The 21465-nt window shown below is 37.0% G+C and overlaps 1 protein-coding gene across 1 annotated transcript; it reads left to right on the top strand.

Moving 5' to 3' along the window:
- The first annotated feature begins 8573 nt into the window (after window positions 1-8573).
- iyd (iodotyrosine deiodinase) lies at window positions 8574-18786 on the top strand. The gene is given in 5 exon segments (NM_001324554.1): window positions 8574-8775; window positions 11695-11898; window positions 15056-15215; window positions 16206-16362; window positions 18362-18786. Coding segments are annotated over 5 exon segments (888 nt in total). The 5' UTR covers window positions 8574-8591; the 3' UTR covers window positions 18545-18786.
- The last annotated feature ends 2679 nt before the right edge of the window (window positions 18787-21465 follow it).

Here is a 21465-nt window from a genome sequence, read left to right as displayed (position 1 = left end):
AAACACCAGCATATCTTAACCCTGAGTGCAATAAAGCAATGCAGTTAAACACCAGCATATCTTAACCCTGAGTGCAATAAGCAATGCAGTTAAACACCAGCATATCTTAACCCTGAGTGCAAGAAATGCAGTTAAACACCAGCATATCTTAACCCTGAGTGCAAGAAATGCAGTTAAACACCAGCATATCTTAACCCTGAGTGCAAGAAATGCAGTTTAACACCAGCATATCTTAACCCTGAGTGCAAGCAATGCAGTTAAACACCAGCATATCTTAACCCTGAGTGCACTAAAGCAATGCAGTTAAACACCAGCATATCTTAACCCTGAGTGCACTAAAACAATGCAGTTAAACACCAGCATATCTTAACCCTAACCCCAAAGAATAACAACGACACACATTCAGTGTTAATCCACACAGTGGCCAAAGCCGAACTATTTTGAAAGTTGACCACACCGCACGTGTGAGGAACAGCTGATGGTGGCCATAGCAATGACAAATGCCAGAGAATTGCGAGTTCAGAAAGCATTTAAATCGGTAAATGAAGAAGCACGTGTTTTCATTATGTTTTGGACACGATATGTGAACAGCCCCATAATGATTTGACCTGAGAGATACAGTATAAGCACTGATCTATAATAGATAAGTGATTGAAGCAGTATGGAGCGATTACAAGTTAAAACACTTAAACACATATTTTGCAAACTACACAAAACGAGGCAACAACTTTGATGACACTCACATGTTATTAGGGGTGTCAAAATAAATTGTTTCTTCGGTGCACCGCGATGCAGACGCGGACAATTCTGTATCGGTTCAGTAATAATCATAACCGGTTATTATGTACTGACGTCATTTATCTCCTATGCGCTCTGTCGCGAGGAAGGTGAGCGCGAGTATTTACAACACTCAGTTAACTCAGGGCCGCCCCGTGGCATAGGCACCATAGGCAAATGCTAAGGGCACTGTACATCCAGGGGGGCGCCAGAAATGAGCGCAGTTCAGTTGGTTTTGTTTTCGATATTCCTGACACACACTCAGTTATAGACGCCATTAACTCAAAAACCTCTTACCCTAAAAAGATCTAAAGTGTGTTTCCTACAAAAAGACAAAGCTGGTTATGTTTCACAGCTGTCTTTCTTTTTTTTCGCTCGACATTACGATCACTGCTCCGTTTTAGCCCTCGCAATATGTGTTTAGCCGGGAGAGCTCGCGCGGAGAGGAGCTCACAGTAAGGGACCGTTGGAAAAGTGCTTATTTTTTTAGTTTTTCTGCTCCGCTCAGCTCGAGCTATCCCTGTAGCGAGGCCTTAAGTGTGAATGTGTGTGTGTGTGTGTTTGTTGCTGTCTATTTTTGTGTATGTGTTTGAATGAGAGACAGTTTGGTGCTGTGTGTCTGTGTTTTTATACAGACAGCATGTTATAGCCTCCCCCCTTAAATATAATACTGTCTATGGAAAGCATCGTCAATGCACCATAATGCACCGAGATATCGAATTGAACCGAATCGAAGGCATGATAATCGTAACTGAACCGAACTGTGAGACCAGTATAGGTTCACATCTCCACATGTTATGATCTGGAGGAAGAGAAAACAGGTCCATATGAACTGTAACAGTTAATGACAAAGTCCCGGTCAAAGTCTGACAAAGTCCCATACATAATAGACCCTGCTGCTCCTTACTTTAATAGCAAACGGACGACGAATCCCACGTTGCCGTGTAGATTATTGTATCAAAAATCAGAAAAATGACACGAACACATCACTAGGTTGGCTATACTGTGGTATTGTTGTGAAAATTAACTTAAACCTTTTATTACCCGCAGCCGAATCTCCATCTGTCATTGATCTTCATCTTCACGTCATGATCAATCCCGTGATTCCCTGCCTCTGGTAGTGTCTGAAGGGAAAAATCGCTTACGTTTTACCAGATCCAGCACTACAGTACATGTGATGTTCCCTATAATCATCGATGCGTTCAGGCAAAAGATCCCAACTCGACTTGATTCATTCATTCGACTATGAGTCGACCATTTCGTTAAAGAATCAATAGCTTTAAACACGGTGCACTTTCAGATTTAAACCTCCGCTGGATGTTTTCATTCACTGAGTGCTGCGTTACACACTGCATAGAAGGTCATTTTAGAAAATCTATAATAGGGGCTCTTTAAGGGTGTAAGGCCGTACTCACACTAGGTACAGTTGCCTCGAACCGGGCCAAAGCACGCTTGTCCCCCCTCTTGTCTCCCCCGACGGCCCGCGCTCACACCATATCGGGCCTCGCTTACGTCATCGCTGCTGCGCTGTTCAGAAGCGCTCTCTATGGCAAGCCTTTTTAGCATTTAAATCTTTGTTCTGACTCCATAAATATATTTAGAGATATCTCTAATTATATTTTGACTAGTCACAATTATAATTCGACCAGTCAGAATAACAATTAGAGATATCTGAAATTACAATTGTACTAGTACGAAATCAGATTAGAGATATCTGCAAATATATTATGACTAGTCATATTCCTCCATTGACTTCCATTGAAAAATATTTGCAGATATCTCTAAATGAGTTTTGACTAGTCACAATTGTAATTAGAGATATCTCTAACTGAGTTTTTACTAGTCATACATTTGGAGATGTCTTTAATTTGTAATATTTAGAGATATTTACAAATACATTTGTAAGATATCTCTAATTAATTTACTAATAGTCGAATTGCAGTTGTAGATATCTTGAATTGGATTTTTGACAAGTCAAAACTCAGAGATATCTGCAAATATTTTTCAATGGAAGTCAATGGAGGAATATGACTAGTTATAATATATTTGCAGATATCTCCAATCTGATTTCGTACTAGTACAATTGTAATTGCAGATATCTCTAATTGTCATTCTGACAAGTCGAGTTATAATAATGACTTGTCAAAATATATAATTATATCTCTAAATATATTTATGGATAGTCAGAACAAGGTTTAAATGCTAACACGGCTTGCCATACACTCTCACTCAGCAGCACAGTGGAGATTTCTCTAGTTATATCCTTTCATTCGTTTGTTATGCAGTGACATACAGTCAAATATTTCGCCAAACAGTCCTTAGGGATGCGGGGACACGCAGTCAGATATTTTACCGAACAGATCCGCCACTTTTGGCGCTCATAAACAATCATAAAGCTCCCGTGCTGCAGGAATGAGGAGGTCTGCTGAAGGCGTGCAGCTGTCGTGCTGTGAGGAGTTTGCGTCTTTAATAAACTACGGCAGTTTGCGATCACTGAACAGTAAGAATGATTAATAAATCCATATCAAACAGTCCCTTAAAAGTCACGTCTCGCTTTCAGTTTCGGGCTTTGGCGCGTTTCGGGCTTTGGCGCGTTTCGCGCTCACACACAAGCGTACCGCGCCAAAGCCCAAGTGATCCGCGCTCAGGCACACCTCTTCCAACCGGGCCAGGGCCGGCCAAGTGAACCGTGCTTGAGCCCGATTCAGCGCACTCACACTTCTCAAACGATCCGGGAAACGGGCCTGGGCACGGTACGGATGGCATAGTGTGAGTAGGCCCTAAGGGTGAAAAGGGCCGAAGCACACTTGTCCCCCTTCCTGTCTCCCCCGATGGCCCTCACTCACATTGCATTCATGCCTGAGCACGCTTACGCCATCGATGATGCACTGTTCAGTAAGAAGCACTCTCACTCAGCACAGTGGAGATTTCTTTAGTTATATCGTTTTAGTCTTTAGATATGCAGTGACGAAGTCAAATATTTCGCCAAACAGATCAGCCACTTTTGATGCTTATAAACAATCAAAAAGTCCTCATGCTGCAGGTATTAGGAGGTCTGATGAAGGTGCAGCTGTCGTGCAGTGAGGGGTTTGCAACTTTAATAACTCACAACAGTTTATGTTCATTGAACAGTAAAAATGATTAATAAATGCATATGAAACAGTCCCTTAAAAGTCACGTCTCGTCTTCAGTTTCGCCCAAGTGAACCCTGCTCTGGCACACCTTTTCCAACCGGGACATGCCAGCCAACTGAACCGCACCTGAGCCTGATCCAGGAAACAGGCCTGGGCACAGTTCGGATAGCATAGTGTGAGTACGCCCTCAGTTAACTTCATCGCTTTTACAAATGTAAGTGGACAGAACTTAAAACAGATATGTTGCCGTCCAAAAAACCCAAGAATTGTGTTGATTCAGCTCATTTAAAACAAAAAATATTACACACTAAATACTCTAAATGTGACCTTTGATCATAAATGTCATTTTTGGGATGGAAATCGATATTTATACATCACATGAAACAAGAATAATTAATATTTCTGTTGATACATACTGTTGATATATACTTAAATAAATTCACCCTTAAAGATGTCCACATACTACTATCAATGAAAATTTAGATTTTTTAAAAATATTGACGGCGAGGCAGTGGCGCAGTAGGTAGTGCTGTCGCCTCACAGCAAAAAAGGTCGCTGGTTCGAACCTTGGCTCAGTTGGTGTTTCTGTGTGGAGTTTGCATGTTCTTCCTGCCTTCGCGTGGGTTTCCTCCGAGTGCTCCGGTTTCCCCCACAGTCCAAAGACATGCGGTACAGGTGAATTGGGTAGACTAAATTGTCTGTGGTGTATGAGTGTGTGTGTGTGAATGTGTTTCCCAAAGATGGGTTGCTGATGGAAGGGCATCCGCTGCGTAAAAACTTGCTGGATAAGTTGGTGGTTCATTCCGCTGTGGCGACAACGGACTAATAAAGGGACTAAGCCGACAAGAAAATGAATGATTGAATGAATGAAAAATATTGACAGTTAAAAAGCTACAAAACTTCATGACATTGAAACATGACATTTATTTATTAAGTAAATGATTTCTGCCTTGAAAAACTGTATAATTTTGGCCTATACAATGTATTTTGACTATTGCCAAAAATATACCAATCCAGGGACAAAAATGACTAATAAAAAAAAAGAACACAGTAAGTTATAAGGACATAAATGACCTTGTTTACTGATAATAACACATTATATTATCATCTCTGATCTTTGAAAGAGTTTTGATAAGCAGAACGTGGGTTAAATGTGGGTTAAATGGCATAATGTGATCTGCATTGTTTATATAGGTTAAATCTGCTATTCAGAGTTAGTGTGCTCACAGATGCTCTAGTAAAGCAGATTAACAGCTCTCAAAAACACACGTAAACATGTGCCTCTGTGTGTGTGTGTGTGTGTGTGTGTGTGCGTGTGTGTGTGTGTGTGTGTGTGTGTGTGTGTGTGTGTGTGTGTGTTTGTAAGAATAGTATCCCAGACAGAGCCAAAAGAGAGCATATGCCATCTGTTTTGATTATGTCTGTGAGGAAAACACCATGCATTGACACAAATCTGGTGATTCCATAACAAAAATAAGAACAACAACGTCATCTACTGCAAAATGACATTTGTGTGACCTTTAAATTACCTTCACCAATGGTGTATGTAATTAAATCCTGAGTAATTAAATTTCAACTGGCTCGTTGCTAACTTTTGTTTCCGACGGAAGTCACCAAGGAAACTGCGCAGTAATGACGGATCATTTTAATTCCGTGGTATGAAGGAAACCTTTGACTTTGTTTTAAACCCGATATTATGATTGATATCATTAAATTAACTTAGGCCTTGTCATTCAAATGCGAAGAGATTATAATATAACGGTGAGTCAGAGAGAGAGAGATTGTCAATTACTTTAATGAATTTCATGTGAACAGTGGATATTTTTGTTTCTTCTGTGAAGTGGCTTATCTGTACTGTGTATTTCTTACCGTCTAAAATGAATGAAATATGCCGTAAAACATCTATACACACATAATGGAGTCGTAAATAAATATATAAATACAGATAACAAAATAATGCTGTCTTTTAATGCAGAATCCTCTTTGCTGCATGCTGTTTAGGCCTACTGGATAACATTTCTTGAGAAAATCTGATGCATTCATAGAAAGAAAAACAAGAAGTATTTGTTTGTTATTGTTGATGTTGAGCATTTTAAAGAAGATTTAGAAGTGCATTCAAAAAGCTTTTCAGGATTTCAATATAGGTCAGTTTCTTTTCAGTAACAACAACAACAACAACAACAACAGCAACAATGAATAAGTACTTCTTAATGAATAAGTACTAGTATCTAATAAGTGAAGTTTAATTTATTAGACTAATTTCCAGAGGAGTACTCGCTCATGATTAACCCAGCTGGCTCATATTAGCTAATCACGATTCTCCAATCAAAGGATCCCCAGTTCCTATATATGTCCTCCTTTTCCATTTACAACTATCTGCGTCTTGAAGAAACCCCCCTCCTCCCCCTTCCTCCACTTTTATCCAAAATAGGTTGTAGTAATAAGGCAAGGCAAGGCAAGTTTATTTATATAGCACATTTCATACACAGTGGCAATTCAAAGTGCTTTACATAAACAAGAATAAAAGAAACAAGTAAAATAAAAATAAAAACAAATAATAAAAATGCGTAAAAACAAAACAAAACATAAAAACAGGTAAAATGTGATATGAAAGAATGAAGAAGAAGAGAAAAACATAATAGTGCAATCTGTCGGACGCAGCACAGTGCTCATTCAGTAAAGGCACAGCTAAACAGATGTGTTTTCAGTCTTGATTTGAATGTGCCTAATGTTGGAGTAGTAGTAGTAGTAGTAGTAGTAGACGTTGTTGTATTAGTTGTACCAGACGCTGTAGTAGTATCAGTATTAGCAGTAATAGTTGTAGTCGTGGTTGTGGCTGTAGTAGAAGCAGTATTAGCTGTAATACAAGAAACTTTCTGTAGTAGTAGTTGGTGTAGCACTTATGATTTATTATTATTGTCAGTTATTATTACTGTTGTCCTTTCTTTCTTTTTAATGTCATTATCACTATCATACATTACTAAGCATTGTTGTTAAACTGTTGTTTCTTTCTATCTGTTTTACTTATATCTGCGATACTTGCTTTATTTATTGACTGGTATTGTTCCTTATGTATGTTCTCTGACCTGTTCACCAAGTCACCTTTACATGCGCACACACACACACACACACACACACACACCTACCAGTACCTGACTATATTTTTGTTGTTTTTGTTTTTTTTGTTTTTTGTTTTTGTTGATGTTTCTTTGTATTTGTATGATCCCAATTTATGTACCTTTTTGCATATTCAAAAAAAAAAAAATAATAATATATATATATATATATATATATATATATATATATATATATATATATATATATACATACTGCATATATACTGTAAGTATGTATGTGTGTGTGTGTGTATATATATATATATATATATATATATATATATATATATATAGTGTGTATATATACTGTATATATATATAAATATATATATATATATATATATATATATATATATATATATATATATATATATATATATACACATACAGTATATATATATATACACAGTATATGTATACTGTATATATATATATATATATATATATATATATATATATATATATTTATATATATATATATATTTATATATACATATATATTTATTTATTTATATATACATATATATATATATTTATTTATATATACATATATATATATATATATATATATATATATATATATATATATATATATATTTATATAAACATATATATATATATATATATATATATACTGTGTATATATATATATATATATATATATATATTTATATTTATATATATATATATATATATATATATATATTTATTTATATATATATATATATATATATATATATATATATATATAAATATATATTTATATATATATATATATATATATATATATATATATATATATATATATATATATATATATATATATATATATATATATATATATATATATATATATATAGATATAGGTGGCTCGGCGGCCCAGCAACCAGTAGGAATTCTAATCTCTCTGGCTCCTTACTTGGGCATCTGGTGTCTCTGCGTGGAGCTGGCACGTTTCCCCCCGGGGTTTTCGGTTTTCTCTCAAAGCCTAAAAATGCTCTACATTATAGACCACTTAAATTTAAGTCTCTTTAACTAGTCGTCTCACTCTCAGGAAGTTCACCTTGGCCTTAGCTGCGGCGGATCGCCCTGAGCTCAATCTCCCCTCGTCCTACAAATGGAGGGAGCCCTGGACTCGAGGATCCCTTGAGCTCAGGGCTCTCTCCCGGGACAGCATGCCAAATAAGCTTTCGTAAGTCATGAGCTAAGTGTGAACTCATGAATTAAGTAATAACTTTTTAATTGGTCCTAGTATCTAAAAAGAGAAATAGTGTCTAATGAGTATGCACCAGTATATTTAAAAAAAACTCAAGTTTCTAAAGAATAGGCACTAGTATCTAATAAATAAGTACCAGTACTAAATGGAAAAGATACTAGTATCTAAAAAATAAGTACTAGTAACATGAAAATAGATAATAGCAGAAGTTATACATTAAACGTGAAAACGGCTTGCCATATTCCATATGTTCCCTGAATGCTGTTTGAACATTAACAGACGAAAAAAAGTGAGTCCCTCCTTCTCAGTGAACTTGAGAGAAACTCCTTCATACCTCAGTCGTTCACCATGGCGGTGTTTTCTTCTCTTACTCCGGTGTTCGTAGCGGTTTTGTGTGTGATTATTGGATTTCTCTTCAAAAACTCCCAGAGGAAAGAGAGCAGATCAAAGCAGAAGCCTTCAGACCAGACAGCCAGACCATGGGTAGACGAGGATCTGCAGGATGATACAGAAATCAGCTCTAAAGACAACGGTACTACACTGAAAAAAGTGTTGCTTGCAGAACTGTTGCAAACAATTTATTTGTGTTGAATTTAAACAAACAAATTAAGTTTAATAATGTTCAACTTAATTTGTTTGTTTAAATTCAACACAAATAAATTGTTTACAACCACTTAACATAAAAAAATGTAGTAAATCCAAGGAATCATCTTTGAATAATTAGTTTCCTCGTTATTAAAACATTAGTAGTAGTATAAGAGCATGGCGTTATCCCTTAGTTTTGCATCCTCTGTCCAGTTTAATATTACCTCCATGTCTAATGCTTGTTGGGATATCATAGCTAATGTAAACATGAGGATACTGTAAATGGGTCAGCAATGTAGCTATGTTTAATATGCATCATGTTACATGTACACTCTCAGAAATAAAGGTAAAGGAGCTGTCACTGGGGCAGTACCTTTATTAAAGATACATATTGGTAATCACATAGTCCACAGTGGTACCTAAAAGTTGCATATTAGTACCCACGTGTACATAGAAAGTACCTTTAAGGTACCATTATGGACCCTTCAGGTACAATTATGTACCTTTTGAAAAACTACTGCCCCAATGACCGTTCCCGTACTTTTATTTCTGAGAGTGTATTATGATATTATTATACTATATCTGGTGTACAATACATATTTGTTTTTAGATATAATTGATAAAATTTTAATGATGTTGATAAATCCTAGGCTTACAGAGGTGGTTAATCTTTTTTGATGTATATTGTGTGGTTTGAATTGTCTTGTCCGTCTTTTGTACTAGCCTACTGGACCTGGTGTCTGGAAAAAGGAGAATAATAATAGAGATATTGAGATTATAATAGGGTTATTTATATCAATGTATTAGTAATATATAAATCTGACCATGCTGAACAAAAATGTAGTACTTGTCAGGATGGAGTCTGAAGTGGAGAGCAAACATGAAGTCAACACAACAGCATTCATGTGAAGATACTTTTGTAGGGAGAAGTCAAGCGTAATCATGCAGAACATTTGAAGACTCTTGTAGTTTGAGATCTCTGAGAGAGGCAGTACTCAATGCTGGCACAGAGATTTGAATTCAATGCAAAGGTTTAAGTCCAAAAAAAGTCCAGCTTACAGTAAGATGTTGCAACATGTTTGATTATAGACCACATTCAACAAAATGTTGCTTTTCATGTCTGTTAAACAAATTAATTTACTTTTAATATACATTACTTCAATTATAAAACCACAAAATTAGAAAAAGTTTGGCAAAGTGTATGGAAAACACAAATAAAAAAAGAAAGTCATTTCCAAATTTACTTCAACTTGACTTGTGTTCATTGCCGACAGTACAACAAACATTATTTAACATGTTCCTAATGATTTCCCCCCCCCCAAAAAATAAACACATATTACAATTTTGGCGCATACAATTACAATTTCAACATTTAAAAAAAGTTGGTATGGGAGTGTCATAATCACCAGCGACCACTTCTTGGAAGATTGTCAGTGAACTACAAACTCATTCATAAACTACAAATCCCTGCATGCTGTTACACACAACGGTCACCATTCTCCACTGATCACACATGTACAGCTGGCTCTCATTATTACTGATTATCCGGACTATATATACACCTTACACACAGTATGGAGTGTGTCTTTGTTGTTTCCCATCACGTATATTTACTGTCACTATGTTTTTGCCTTAGTCTAAGTTTGTTGCTTGTATGTAATTTTGGATCGATGCCTTGTTTAAGACCCTGTTTGATTCTTTATTTTTCCTATTTCTGTTTATGGTTACCTGCACGTATACTTTCTTTAATAAATAACTATTAAGCTGCACTTGGATCCTACCTCTCTCATCTTTGCCACGCCAAGATCGAAACGTGACAAGGAGAAGTTAAGGGCTAGTATACTCAAGTAAATTGGTTAAATAATGATGTGATTTGAAACAGATGATGTCAACAGGTGATTTTAATAATGATAAAAGCAGCATCCAAGAAAGTTCTAGTCCTTTAGGAGCAAAGATGGCCCGGGGATTACCAGTTTGCCAAAAAAATACCTGAGAAAATTTTTGAAATCTTTAAAAACAACGTTTCTCAAAGAAAGACGTTTTGAAGGAAGACGGTTTGACATTTCACCTACAACAGCGCATAACATCATTAAAACAAACCTGCAGCCCTGACCAGTCTCCAATAGAGAATGTGTGGCACATTGAGGTGCAAAAAGCAACAACGAAGACCTCATACTGTTGCCTACCTTAAGTAAGACTTGTTTGCAGCAAGAATGGGACAAAATTACACCTGAAACACTTCAACGCTTGGTGTCTTCAGTCCCTTTCACAAGTTCACATTTACAGATGTTATGAATAAAGCGTATTTGGCGTGCTGTCCATGGAGAGGGCTCTAAGCTCGATAAAAGCCATCCTTCCCTTACTCGTGAACAAAACCCCAAGATTCTTGAACTCCTCCACCTGAGGTAAGGACTTTCCTCCAACCTGGAGATGGCAAGCCACCTTTTAGCAGGGGAGCACTATGGCTTCAGACTTAGAGGTGCTAATTCTCATCCCACACTCTGTAACAAATCAGCCCAGTGCATACTGAAGGTCCATGTTTGATGAAACAGAACAACATCATCTGCAAATAACAGAGATGAAATCCTGCGGTTCCCGAACCGGACCCCTCCAGCACAAGGCTGCACTTTAATATTCTCCATAAAAACTATGAACAGAATTGGTCATTCGGGAAATATTTGAAAGAGAAATTCACAGGAGGGCTAATCATCTTGACTCAACTGTATAACACTGTTCTAGTACTATTTTAATGAAAACATCTTACATATTGAGCCTAAGAGGGTCACTTAAAAAATCCGTCATGTTTATCCTGATGCGAGTTTCTGCTTGTGTATTGATGTTTTCTGAATCAATCGTTTGTGCACAGAGGAAAATAATGAAGACTGGATGGACACAACAGACGAAGAAAACTTACCTCATGTCCCCTACAGCCCAGTCCAGTACTCTGTTTCTGAGATGCTGGACCGCTCCGAGAGGTTCTACTCGCTCATGAATCTGAGACGCTCTGTCCGCTTCATCAGTCCAGAACCTGTACCCAAAGAAGTGATTGACAATGTCATCCGCACCGCAGGTAATGCAGTTCCCATGATGCAGTGGGGGAATTTATCTTTATACCAGTTTGTTGTCTGAGTTGGCAGCAAATCCCTTTTCAGCTCAAAAGACAAAGCCATTTAAAGCCTGTGTTTGTTCGCTGTCTGTTTGTTGTTGGGTTGTGAGCTTATTCGGCTCAGAAAGACTGCATTTATTTAATCAATAATTTTCCTTTGGCTTAGTCTCTTTACTCATCAGGGGTTGCCACAGCAGAATGAACCGCCAACTATTCCCGCATATGTTTCACACAGTGGCAAGCCAGTACTGGGAAACACCCATTCACACTCATACACTATGGACAATTGAGCTTACCCAATCCGCCTATAGCGAATGTGTTTGCACTAGGGGAAACCCGGAGGACACTCACACAAACACGGGGAGAACATGCAAACTCCACACAGAAATGCCAACTGACCCAGCCGGTACTCAAACCAGCGACCTTCATGCTGTGAGGTGACAGTGCTTAGAGTTTAGATTAAAATGTGATTCATTTCTGTGGTTTAAAGCTGAATTTTGAACATGATTAGTCTTAAATATTCTAGAATTGTGATCTAGAAGCTCAAGAAGAAACATTTTATTATTATTTTTATTAATATTGCCGTTAGTTAGTTTGGGAAATTGATCAAATACCACTCAAAAGTACCATTACAAATTTACTTACTTTTATTGATAACAATACATTGTTCAAGAGTGAAAGGGACTAAGCCGAAAAGAGAATGAATGAATGAATGTTCAAGAGTGAAAGTAAACCCTTTGATTAATTAACTTACACTCTCGCATTCACACACTCATACACTACGGCCAATTTAGTTTATTCAATGCACCTATAGCACATGTGTTTGGACTCTAGGGGAAACCGGAGCACCCGGAGGAAACCCACACCAACACGGGGAGAACATGCAAACTCCACACAGAAATGCCAACTGACCCAGCTGAGACTCGAACCAGCGACCTTCTTGCTGTGAGGTGACAGTTCTAACCACTGAGCCACTGTGCTGCCTAAACGTGAAACTGAAATGTTGTTACAATATTAAATACCTTGCTATTTTACTGAGTTTAGATTAAATTGTGATTTATTTCTGTGGTTTAAAGCTGAATTTTGAACATGATTAGTCTTAAATATTCTAGAATTGTGATCTAAAAGCGCAAGAAGAAACATTTTATTATTATTTTTTTTAATATTGCTGTTCGTTAGTTTGGGAAATTGATCAAATACCACTCAAAAGTACCATTACAAATTTGCTTACTTTTATTTATAACAATACATTGTTCAAGAGTGAAAGGGACTAAGCCGAAAAGAAAATGAATGAATGAATGAATGAATGTTCAAGAGTGAAAGTAAACACTTTGATAAATTTTTTTCGGTTTAGCTCCTTATTTTTCAGGGGTCGCTTCAGCTGAATGAATCGCTAACTATTCCAGCATATGTTTTATGCAGCAGATGCACCTCCAGTGGCAACCCATCATTGGGAAAGACCCCTACACTCTCGCATTCACACACTCATACACTACGGCCAATTTAGTTTATTCAATGCACCTATAGCACATGTGTTTGGACTCTGGGGGACACTGGAGCACCCGGAGGAAACCCACACCAACACGGGGAGAACATGCAAACTCCACACAGAAATAGCAACTGACCCAGCTGAGACTCGAACCAGTGACCTTCTTGCTGTGAGGTGACAGTGCTAACCACTGAGCCACCGTGCTGCCTAAACATGATACTGAAATGTTGTTACAATATTAAATCACTTGTTACTTTACCGAGTTTAGATTAAATTGTGATTCATTTTTGGGGTTTTAAAGCTGAATTTTGAACATGATTAGTCTTCAGTGTTATATAACATTAATCAGATATTCTAGAATTGTGATCTAGAAGCTCAAGAAGAAACATTGTATTATTTTTTTATTATTATTGCTGTTAGTTAGTTTGGGAAATTGATCAAATATCACTCAAAAGTACCATTACAAATTTGCTTTCTTTTATTCATAACAATAGATAAAGAGTGAAAGGGACTAAGCCGAAAAGAAAATGAATAAATGTTCAAGAGTGAAAGTAAACACTTCGATAAATTATTTTTTTTTGGTTTAGTTCCTTATTTTTCAGGGGTCGCTTCAGCGGAATGAGCCACCAACTTTTCCAGCATATGTTTTATGCAGTGGATGACCTCAAACTAGAGACCTTCTTGCTATGAGGCATCACTGAGCCACCTTGCCGGCCCTAAACACATTCAGAATGTAAAAAATAAAAGATTGCAAATGAAAGCTTTTATTTTGAATTTTTTTTTATCAAAGAATCCTAAAAGTAAAATCTATCACAGTTTGTGAAACATTATGAAGAAAGAAAAACTGTTTTCAGCACTGATTATTGCACGAATCACTATTAGTGATTTAGTACCAATAATACGTAAGTGATCATAACAGATAAGCAAATCATCCTATTATAATGATTCCTGAAGGATCACGACACTGAAGACTAGGAGAAATGATGAAGAAAATTCTGCTTTAAATCATAGGAATTCATGAGATTTGAAACTACACTGTAAAAAAAATGCTGGGTTCCACACAATCAATTTAGAACTTGAAGGAATTAATTTGATGTAATCGTTTTTACAAATTTAAGTGGACTGAACATAAAACATTAAAGTTACCCCCCCCCCCCCCACACACACACACAAAAAAAATCAAGGATTTTGTTGTTTCAGCTCATTTTAAATAAGCAGTTCGAACAAACAACAAACGTCATTTTTTTGGAGTGTACATTCAATAAGAAAACTTATTTAATATTAATTTTTTTACTTTTTGATCAAATTAATGCAGTCTGGGTGAGCAGAACTAGCTTCATTGAAGTGGTCTTAACCTCCTGGTGGGCCGCAGCTCTGCATTGTTTAGCTCCAACCTCCAACTCACCTGCTTCACAGTCTCTAGTTTAGTTGGATCAGCTGTGTTTGATTAGATTTGGAGAAATAAGTGCAGGGCTGCAACCGTCCAGGAAGTGAGTTTGAGATCTATGATTTAAAACAAATCTCACGGCTTCCAAACTTCTGACAGACAGTGTGTGTGTGTGTGTGTGTGTGTGTGTGTTTGTGTGTGTGTGTGTGTGTGTGTGTGTGTGTATGTGTGTGTCTGTCTGTAAGGCACTGCACCTAGTGGAGCTCACACTGAGCCCTGGACGTTTGTGGTGGTTTCTGACCATGATGTCAAACACCGGATCAGAGAGATCATTGAGGAGGAAGAGGAGATCAACTATAAGCAAAGAATGGGAAACAAGTGGGTCCAGGACCTGAAGAGACTACGGTGCGTTTCAAACATACTGGAGGATAGAAGAATAAATAAACAATTTACAGTTGAATGCATTAATATGTATTAGTTTATTATTGTTTCTGTACTGTTATTAATTTTTATATTTGTTCAAAGACTGAAAGAGGTCACAGAATATTATTATTATTAATGTATTGATATTGATGATTGGGTTATTAGAAATTTGCGTTTATGTGCAGTTGGACAGGTGTACCTTATAAAGTGGCCGGTAAGTGTATATCACAAGATAGTTTTACAATATAAAAATATCGTAATGCTATGTTCAGTAATTTGTAAGTGTTATATTACAATAGTAATTACACATATTTACAATTGTGTAACAAAAAATTATGTAAACAATATATTTATAAACATGCATTTATAATACTATACATGACATATTATAATGATAATTATTAATACTATTTTTTTAAATAATATACACTGTAATGCAATAACAATACTCACTATTAGTATTAGTTTTACATATGAATAGAAACATTTTATAATTAAAAACAACACAATATTTAAGTAAAGCACTATTGTTATTACAACAGGGCCCTCTAGTGGTCAGTTTCTGCCATATTAATGCTACCATAATTTTACTTCAGGAATTTAAAGAGATAGTTCACCCCAAAAAATGAACATTTCGTAATTGTTTACTCACCCTTTACTTACTTGAACTCTTTGTGAGTTTCTGTTTTCTGCTGAACACAAAAGAAAATATATGGAAGAAAGCTAGAAATTATTGACTTCCATAGTATTTTGGTTTTCCCTCCTATGGAAGTCGATGGTTCCAGGTTTTCAGCTTTCTTTAAAATATTCTCTTTTGCGTTCCACAGAAGAAAGAAATACATGAAGGTTTGGAATCACCTGAAGGAGTGTAAATAGTAAGTAACTTTTTTCATTTTTGGGTGAACTGCCCCTTTAAAAAGCTTTAGAATTAATTAAATTACAATAACTAAAGATCAAACATCTCTTTCACAGGACAAACTGGGTGAAGGAGTATTTAGATGTCGCTCCGTATCTGATTCTAGTATTTAAGCAGGCGTATGGAATTCTGCCCAGCGGCAAGAAAAAGACTCACTATTACAATGAAATCAGCGTCTCCATTTCCTGTGGCATTCTGCTGGCTGCTCTGCAGGTGAGACAGTAAAAGTATTTCAAAAACACAAGACAAAGCAAACAAGTTTCAGGCAGTCCAAAACCTGCGCTATAGGTGAATTGATTAAACTAAATTATGCGTAGTGTATATGTGTGAATGAGTGTGCATTGGTGTTTCCCAGTACTGTGGTGCAGCTGGAAGGCCATTTTTATAAAAGCTTGGAATTATATAACTTTACAATCATTTAATTGTATATCATGTTTATTTTATTACAGCATGACAATTTAAAATATTCATTCATTTATTTTCATTCATTCATTTTCTGCTGCTTTTCTGGGGCCGGGTCGCAGGGACAGCAGTCTTAGGAGAGAAGCATAGATATCCCTCTTCCCAGACACTTCCTCCAGCTCCTCCAGGGGGGATCCCGAGGCGTTCCCAGGGCAGCCGAGAGACATAGTCCCTCCAGCATGTCCTGGGTCTTCCTCAAGGCCTCCTCCCTGTGAGACATGGCTGGAACACCTCCCTAGGTAGGCGTCCAGGAGGCATCCGAAACAGATGCCTGAGCCACCTCAGCTGACTTCTCTCGATGTGGAAGAGCAGCAGCTCTACTCCGAGCTCCTCCCGGGTAACAGAGCTCCTCACCCTATCCATAAGAGTGCGCCCTGCCACCATTTGAAGGAAACTCATTTCGGCCACTTGTATCTGAGATCTTGTCCTTTTGGTCATGACCCAAAGCTCATGACCACAGGTGAGAGTAGGAACGTAGATTGACCAGTGCTTTGCCTTTCGGCTCAGCTCCTTCTTTACCACAACGGACCTGTACATCGGCCGCATTACTGCTGCACCAATCCGCCTGTCAATCTCACGTTCCATCCTTCCCTCACTTGTGAACAAAACCCCAAGATACTTAAACTCCTCCATCTGGGGTAAGGACTTTCCACCAACAAGGAGATGGCAAACCATCTTTTTCCAGTGGAGCACCATGGCCTCGGATTTGATGTGCTGATTCTCATCACAGCCGCGTTACACTCGGCAGCAAACCACCCCAGTGCATGCTGATGGTCCGTGTTCGATGAAGCCAACAGAACAACATCGAATAACAGAGATGAAATCCTGCGATCCCCGAACCGGACCCCCTTCAGCCTAAGGTTGTGTCTTGAAATTCTGTCCATAAAAATTATGAACAGAATTGATGACAAGGGGTAGCCCTCCCGGAGTCCAACATGCATTGGGAACAAGTCTGACTTATTGCCAGCAATGCGAACCAGACTCCTACTCTGTTCATACAGGGACGAGACAGCCCTTAACAGAGCACCTTTGACCCCATACTCCCCGAGCACCCTCCACATTTAAAATATTAAAACATTAAATTAACGCAAATTAACACTAACTTGACTGAACTTCTATGAATATAAACATCACTACTTTGTTCACTATTTTGTTTAAAGATTATTCAAACAGCGTTTGGAGTCTGTCTCTCAGCCTCTCTCTGGTGGAGAGTTGCGCCATGTGGTCATCACCCACACCTGATGTTTAAATACCCTATTTCAAAGCATTTATTCAACAAAAGATCATTTATTTAACAATTTGTGATAATATAAAATTCTCTTCATTAAGACTGTAATACTGTGTGATGCATAAATTAAAAGCGAATGCATATTTTCGTTGCTCTAAATGTCTCCCTTCCCAAGCGACACTCGCCCCTTTAGCTTGCCCACTGTTTATTTTCAAGTGCATTAGGTGGACGTAGCAAACTTACTAAATTTTCTTTGAAACATATGGTAGGAGGGTTTCTGTTGTGCTCAGGGTTGAAAGAGTGAGAAATAAAGACTACACAGATATGTAGCTTGTCTATGACCCATAAGTATTTATTCAGAGATTGGCATTAAAAGATCATCTCTACAGAACATTGTTGTGTACTGAACATGGTTAGTCTACATTACTGATAATAACATCTAAAAAAGCTTTACTTTAATTTCACGAGACCTTTAGATAAAAGAACACACTCCTTTCATTTAAATACTCTATTGTGTTCTAGAATGCCGGTCTGGTTACTGTGACGACGACTCCTCTGAACTGCGGCCCTCAGCTCAGATCTCTCCTCCAGAGACCAGCCAATGAGAAGCTTCTGATGCTACTTCCTGTCGGTTTCCCTGCATCTGACGCCAAAGTGCCAGACCTCAAACGAAAAGATCTGAACGACATCATGGTGCTCGTCTAACTTCATTACTAAGAATATAAACACTTTAAACAAACACAATGTCGTAAACAGAACAAATTATACACATGTTTTCAATGCATGTTTATGTGATAGAAATGAGGGTTTGGAATAATATATTTTTGATATCTTACAATAATACAGTAGTAGTCATTTCATATTCTTTCTTTTAATGTATGCTTCACAATTTGGGATCTGTTGTGATTTGGCAAACATTAAATAAATAATGTTTTAGCATTTTTTAATTATGCTTCATGGTGTCATCTACACTCATTCACATTCATTGATATACACTCACCGGTCACTTTATTAGGTTCACCAACTGTCCACCTGTTCGTTAAGGGGAATTTCTAACCAGCCAATCACATGGCAGCAACTCAATACATTTAGGCATGTAGACATGGTCAAGACCATCTGAAGTAGTTCAAACACGAGCATGAGAATGAGGAAGAAAGGTGATTTAAGTGACTTTGAATGTGGCATGGTTGTTAGTGCCAGACGGGCTGGTCTGAGTATTTCAGAAACTGCTAGGGTTTACAGAGAATGGTCCGTAAAAAAGAAAATATCCAGTGAGAGGAAGCTCTGTGCGTGCAAATGCCTTGTTAATGCCAGAGGTCAGAGGAGAAGGGCCAGACTGGTTCCAGCTGATAGAAAGGCAACAATAACTCAAATAAGCACTCGTTACAACAGAGGTATGCAGAAGAGCATCTCTGAACGCACAACACTTCCAACCTTGAGGCGGATGGGCTACAGCAGCAGAAGACCACACCGGGTGCTACTCCTGTTAGCTGAAAACAGAAAACTGAGAATACAATTTGCACAGGCTCACCAAAATTGGACAAAGGAAGATTGGAAAAACTCTTCCTGGTCTGATGAGTCTCGATTTCTGCTGCGTGTCAACGCCTACCTGAGTATTGTTGCTGACCATGTCCATCCCTTTATGACCACAGTGTACTCATCTTCTGATGGCTACTTCCAGCAGGATAGTGCGCCATGTCATAAAGCGTGAGTCTCAGACTGGTTTCTTGAACATGACAATGAGTTCTCTGTACTCAAATGGCCTCCACAGTCACCAGACGTCAATCTAATAGAGCACCTTTGGGATGTGGTGGAATGAGAGATTCGCATCATGGATGACCTGGTACTAGTAAGGTGTACCTAATAAAGTGGCCGGTGAGTGTATTTGAAAGGGATTTGTGCTTATTTCATAGCGGTTTTACTATTGTTATGGTTTTTACAGTAAGATCATTTTCTAAAAACGGTATTAACACTAAGATTTGCATTTATTAATAAGGGTTGTAAATTAGAGCTTTTTTTAATCCAGACTGAGCATTTTTATTTTTTCATGCATTTGCAATAATTATTTAGCTAATTATTTAGTTCACTATGTGGTAATAGTGTGTAAATTGTTAGATGCTGATTTTTTAGAATTGAAGTCATTGATTTTATTGTAAAGTCTTAATGTAATGATTTAAATAGATTTCAAAATACTTGGACATTTTTTTCCTTTTTCTTTTACGAAAACAGAACTTTTGTTTATTTATTGAGTGATCATCTTCTGTAAATATTAGTGTCGGTTGTTTAGATCAGGGCTGGACAAACTTTTTTGTATAAAGGGCCGAAAACCAAACTTGATTGAGGGCTGTGGGCCAAAGTTTAATATACCAAATTGTATTAAATTATATTTACCATAGGTAATTTCCTAATTTATTTCCTAAGATTTAAAAATAAACACAAAACGTTGCTTTAAAACGTTTTAATTAACAATGCAGTATCATTTTTAACTTTTTACACTAAACTTATTATAGTCTTGAACCAGTCATCTGCACATCGATAACTGTCTGGTTTAGCTCAGCTACCCAATCCGACCTCTGAAGACTATGCCAAATAGTTCGGACTGCTGTGTGAATCATCGGTACAACCCTCCCTACTCTTCAAGAACTGTACATATCCAGAGCAAACAGAAGGACTGCCAAAATCACTCTGGACCCCCCACACCCAGCACACTGCCTAATTGAACTTTTACCATCTGGTTGACGCTACAGAGCACTGTGCACCAGAACAGCTCGACACAGAAACAGTATCTTCCCTCAGGCAATCCATCTCATGAACACTTGATGATAGTAATTGTGGAACAAACATCACTACTTGCTATACACTTTTTATACACATATATACTTATTAAACAACACACTTCACATACCAATTTGCACATAACAGCTCCACATATAATGTTGTATATGGTAATATAGCTGTACATACACTTGTCAAATTGTATATTTGCATTCACTACTTACTTCTTCATTCATTCATTCATTTTCTTTTTGGCTTAATCCCTTTGTTAACCTGGGGTCACCACAGCGGAATGAACCGCCAACTACTTACTTCTATTTTTTAAAATATATTTATCATCTGTTATTATCTGTCCTGTCTCTGTAATTCTGTTGCACTGTAGAAGCTCTGTCACCAAAACAAATTCCTTGTAGAGTGTGTGAACAGACCTGGCATTAAAGCTCTTTCTGATTCTGATTCTAAAAACATAAACAATCCCATTTATAACACAAGCCAAAGGAAAATAAATAAATTGTTAGATGCTGAGCTTTTATAAATTAGGTCATTCATTTAATTAAAATGTTTTAATGTAATGACTTAAATAGTATGATTTCAAAATAATTTGACAATCGTTCCTGATTTCTTTTACAAAAACAGAACTTTTGTTTATTTATTCTATGGTTATCATTTGAAAATATTATTGTCGTTTGTTTAGCTGCTGAAATTCATTTATCTCATAAATATTACTGTAGAGAGAGACATGTAAGCGAATTATTAGATAATTATCCAGAGCAGTTTTTAAAAAAAAATCTATTTTAATTGTATTTATTAATGTTAAAATAGTTTTAAAAACGATTAAAAACCATTTATAA

Source organism: Danio rerio, chromosome 23, assembly GCF_052040795.2.
Source record: "Danio rerio strain M-AB ecotype USA chromosome 23, GRCz13ab, whole genome shotgun sequence".
NCBI lineage: Eukaryota > Metazoa > Chordata > Actinopteri > Cypriniformes > Danionidae > Danio > Danio rerio.
Note: the sequence above shows the minus strand (reverse complement) of the source record. Positions and strands in the feature narration are given on the sequence as shown.